Source organism: Aulonocara stuartgranti (assembly GCF_965226115.1).
Source record: "Aulonocara stuartgranti genome assembly, chromosome: 9".
In the NCBI taxonomy this organism is placed as follows: domain Eukaryota; kingdom Metazoa; phylum Chordata; class Actinopteri; order Cichliformes; family Cichlidae; genus Aulonocara; species Aulonocara stuartgranti.
In genome coordinates this window covers 36,092,501-36,097,500 of record NC_138960.1, presented here as the reverse complement: position 1 = coordinate 36,097,500, position 5,000 = coordinate 36,092,501, and the positions used below count along the sequence as shown (strand labels likewise).

At 49.6% G+C, this 5,000-nt stretch overlaps 1 protein-coding gene across 1 annotated transcript in view; it reads right to left on the bottom strand.

The window, feature by feature from the left end:
* The window catches only part of LOC309714370 (uncharacterized protein), a 17,579-nt gene that overhangs the window by 7,291 nt on the left and 5,288 nt on the right, over positions 1-5,000 (bottom strand). Inside the window, exons 2-5 of the mRNA XM_082546780.1 lie at positions 4,302-4,579; positions 2,519-2,567; positions 1,750-1,859; positions 1,509-1,590 (exon numbers count right to left, since the gene is read on the bottom strand). Coding sequence (XP_082402906.1) covers positions 1,509-1,590; positions 1,750-1,859; positions 2,519-2,567; positions 4,302-4,579 — 519 coding nt within the window. The remainder of the gene's footprint in view (positions 1-1,508; positions 1,591-1,749; positions 1,860-2,518; positions 2,568-4,301; positions 4,580-5,000) is intronic.

Below are 5,000 nucleotides of genomic sequence, written 5' to 3'. Positions count from 1 at the left end.
GTGTGGTTGTAGTGTCAGGATTACAGTTAGGTTATGGTTCGGCTCAGAGTGAGGGACAATAATTAGATGTCCCCACTAAGATATGAAAACGAGTGTGTGTGTGTGGGTAGGGCTGCCACAGACGATTATTTTGATAGTCGACTAATCAGATCATCATCCATTAGACGTAAAACTACAGCTTATTGCACCAGCAGCATCTGCTCTTATATAACTATCATTAGCTTACAGCTTTAAGTGTTTCAGGTCTGTGCTAACTAAAAATAAAGACAAGATGATAGTTTATTAAATTTGAATGAAATCTGCAGATTGTTTCGGTGAAGTTTAATAAACTCCTTGCTATCTAAAATATAACAGGACACCGGAGTATATTCTGAGCATCTCACACTTCTGATGATCAGCTGTCTGCTTGACGTTTATTCAGCTGTGTAAAAACTATAACTTTAATCTCAGCCAAACCGATTTACTCAGGAACAAATAAAATACAAAAAAAGCCAAACAACAACAGTTTTAAGTTATCTAAGTGACTTATATATCATGTTTAACCTGAGCAGCGAAAGACGGCGGTGGGTTTGAAAACGATTTGCCGGGAGTCCGCTGTTCTCACGGCTCTAGTTAGCCTTGCCCCCGCCTAGCTAACGAGCTAGTGGGTAACAGACGTCTCCGAAAACGTCGGAGCGCTTTTGAAAATATGTGGTGTCCTGATAAACTGAGCAGATATTTGAGGTTTACACAGCTACATTCTCCCTGAAAATATGTTAAACGTTTATTTTGTGACCCAGAAAGAATAATAAGTAATATTAAAACTAACTAGCTGCCGCCATTGTTGGAAACTGAGCTGGGCTGCGCTATGAATTCTGGGACACAGCTTCTTCTTCTTCGGGGTTTAACGGCAGCTGACATCCTTGTACATGCAGTGCTGCCATCTTCTGTTTCAGTCTGTTATTACACTCTTAAATCCTGCTACTTATTCCTGCGTCTTTTGTGATCTTACAAAGCTTCAAACGACGCGTCGACTACGATTTAATAGTCGACTAATCGTAGCAACCCTATGTGTGGGTGTGACTTTCTCTGATACACAAGCAGCCTGATTTCCTCTGAAGGTAACCAGGTAACCACAGGTGAGTCAGGTGACTCCACCTGCCGATGAGTGTCACGCTGTCGCTCACACACCGGCTCTGCCATCTCGGCCTCCGCCCACTGGTTGCCAGTCCTGAGTGAGCACCTCCGACTGGGGGCGGAGCTTGTCCACAGGTGAGGAAATTATTGACCAGCATGAATGGTTTCACGAATTACTGCTGAAAGCGTGGATGCACTTCCTGTCTCGAGCGCACGTGCAGGATGTGACCTCAGGTATGATCAGGTGATTAATTCAGTTCATTACTCAGGTTTTATCCACGTACAGGAAGTGAGGTCACTGAGCTGACCGTTTTCTGGGTCCATCCAAAGATTATTATTTTCACAAAGAAGCTTTTATTTTGAAAGGTGGTGTGTCTTGCTGTGAATCTTACCCACAAAGCTTTGCTTCTTGCTCTCCCACAGCGGAGCGGCTCGCACGCCGTTGGCCACCAGAGCGAAGAACGCCTTCTTCACCTGAAACAGCAGGGAGACAGACCGGACCGATAATCAGCGACGGTCTAATAACCAATAATCAGTCACTGATGGCCGTGTGGGCGTGTCTCTGCTCACACACACACTGATTAAAGTTTTCAGTGGCGACGGAGGCTGTGGCGTGCCGCCCCGGCGTCTCACCTGCAGCGTGGTGTCGAACACCACCAGCTTGGAGCTTGTGGGGATGATGTCGTAGCACTTGTGGCACTTCATGAAGCGCATGTAGATGTCTCTCTCCGACGCCTCGGACGCTGCAGAGACACAGATCTGAGGTCAGCACCTCTGTACACCCCAGATACCCACAGTCTTACATCACTTCCTGCTGAGTCACAGAGAGAAAGTGACTTGCTCGCCCTTCAGATTATCATAACAGCATTAACAGAAAAAACCTCAGTGTGTGTGCGCCACACGACAGTAATCTCCATGAGCTGGTTGCCACGGTGATTTCAACACACTGATCAGCTGAGCTGGTCTCTAAAGCCGTCTGTTGCCCTGACAACAGAACAGCTGACGGCTGGTTGCCCTGCCAGCTGCAGGATGATGACGTCAGACGCTTTTAGCCTCTGGGTGAAACCCGAGGCTTTTGACTGGACGTCACCGGTTCACAGGTCCCTCTGCTGGAGGATGATTTTCAGTGTTACCTGAATGTTTCTGCCACGTTTAATCCCTCCTCATCTTTACATCATTACATGTAACTTATATCTTTAACAAGCTGCAGCTCTGTGAGCGTCTCCTCCTGCCAATCACGTCGGAGCGAGTCACGCTGCAGCCCAGTCGCCAGGGACGGGCCGCTCCAGCTGTTTGTAACATCTGTAAAAGGACGGCTGTCCTTCATCGATGCTGATCATCAGGCAGCACACAGACTCGTGACAGGCTGATACGGACAGCTCGCCTCAGCTCAGGGTCTTACCGGCATCATCGGGGTCCGGCTGCTCCGACATGGTGTCTGCAACCTCCACCTGCAGACAAGGACACGGCACAGGTGTTCAGCTGCTCGCCCATCTTTGCTCCGTGTGCAGGTTTACTGCCAACATCACACCTGACACACACACACACACTGTGCAGAGAAACACTCCAATATTTATACTTCCAGGAGAAATTTCATGGTTCAAAGACGGCATGTTTCTGTGGCTGTTCAGTGTGAAGATCCACACAGTCCACTCAGAAAATGCCCACACAAGTAACACGCACTCCAACCCACTGTGACCCCTGATCATCGCCCACTCTGACCCTGATCATCACCCACTCTGACGCTGATTAACCATTTAATCAGTTTCACAAATTAACATTAAACTAGGGTTAAACTCCTTCTACTGCTGATACAACCCTTCAGGTAAAATCTGCCTCCTGCTGGTGGAAGTATGAGCTACAGTCTGCAGAGGGTGACTCCAGCCTGTACCTTTAACAGGGCAGCTGCTGATTGGATTGTTTTCTAACATGACGTCAATGCCCACCTGCATCTGCCAGGTGAATGCTACCTGCAGCAGCTGTGAGCGTGTTTAATGAAGGAGGGCAGCTGGTGTGGGAGTGGGTGTGGGGGCCTGCGCTGTCACGGGGCATCTTCCGGTGAGCACGCGGTCACGCCTCCGTGTCATTAAGCGTGGTGTGGCGGCAGCCGATCGCCGGGGTCACGTGTCCCCGTCGCCGCGGTGGAGTGTCAGCGGCCCAGGTGTGACGGACATGAAACGGCGGCGCTTTCGCGTCAACACCGCTGATTCCTGAACGCGCTTCTGCTGCGGAGAAATCAGTGCTAACGACAGTGACGTTAGCGCGTACCCGACAGCCGCCGCTCATCAAACCGTCTGTCCTCCTCCTCCGCTCCGGTCCGCCTCGGGGTTCGTATCCGGGGATCAGCGGGACACTCACGGCTTCATCCCGTGTGCGCCCCGGAGAACCTGCTGTGCCGGTAAACGTCCGTCTTCAGTCGGCTTCAGGTTGAAACAGCAGCCGCGACCACCGGAGCCGCAGCCGCTAACAAGCTCGCGGAGCTAACAGGTGGCACTTCCGGTGCGACATTTCACAACAAAAGCATAGGAGAAAAAAAGCGCGTTTTTAGACTATATTAGTTTATTTTTTTGTTAACTTATAATAAATAATAATCAGAAAAAGAACCGAAAGTGAAAGACTGGAAACTTTCATTTATCTTACCAAAACGTTTCAGCACCGCCAGGATGTTTTTGGTTTTCTTTATAAAGCATTTTAGTTTTATAACTTAATTAAAATGGAACCAGCTCTGTTTTCTATAGTCACTGTTGTCCTGTACCTGAATTTTTCTGTTATAAATATATTTAATTTCAAACACAGATGACAAATGCAGAGCTCCAGCTTGTCCCATTAAAATTCACCTGTTTTTAAAACACCAGCTGGTTGAGTTTATTTTGAAAGTACAACTTCCTGTTCCTGCCTAATTATCTGTGTGAACTTGACGCGAACTTGCGTGCGCCTCAGCATCCCCGCGCTGGGTTGACGGAAACAGCCGATGAGAGCCGGAGATGACCGGAAACAGCCGATGAGAGCCGGAGATGACCGGAAACGGCCGATGAGAGCCGGAGCTCAGGGTTTTGGAGCGTTTCCTCTGGTTTTCTTTGATTTCTGATTAAACGTGTTTCGTTTTTAAAATAATAAATGTAAATAAATAAAAGGTGAGACACCATCCAGCAAACATAGAGGATCAATAAACGCTCCGCACTCACCAGCGTCCCAACAGGGGGAGCAGGAGGAGGAGATGCCACAGGAGGCGGGGCCGGTGGAGGCTTCTGACAGCAGGAGGAGGAGGAAAGGGAGGTGAAGGAGGCGGAGGAGAATGTAGAGACTCGCTGGCCGGTGTCGGGGGGCGAGGAGAAGGAGCGCAGCCTCCTGGTCTCCGGACGCCTTGGCTCCGTCAGGTACGTCTCCAGATGGAAAACACTCGCCTCCTCCTGACGAGAGACCGGAGGAGCAGAAGGGGGAGGAGGGGAGGACAGACTGTGGGCTGGAAGGAGAGGAAGGAGGATGAGGAGAAGTGAAAGGAGGAAAAATCAGAAAGAATTAATTATAAAGAAAAGAGGGAAGGAAGGAAGAAAGGAGGAGGCGAGAAAATGAAGACAGGAGGAGAAAAACAGGAAGTAGGAGGAGGAGATGAAGAAGAACAGAGAAGTAAGGAGAAGGAAATGAGAGGGGGGGGGGGGTGAAATGGGGGGAGAGAGGAGAAGGAGGAGCGGTCAGTGAGGCTTCAGGAGTAAGTGAGCAGACGTTGCCTCCTGCAGGAGGTTCAGGGTCACTGCATCATCTGTGACACACACAAAACCTCTGATTTTTAGAATCCGGATGTGCTGCCCCTCATGAGTGTCGCTGCTGATGGGACAACACGGAGTACAGGGACCTGACCGAGCAGGAGGACCTGACCGAGCAGG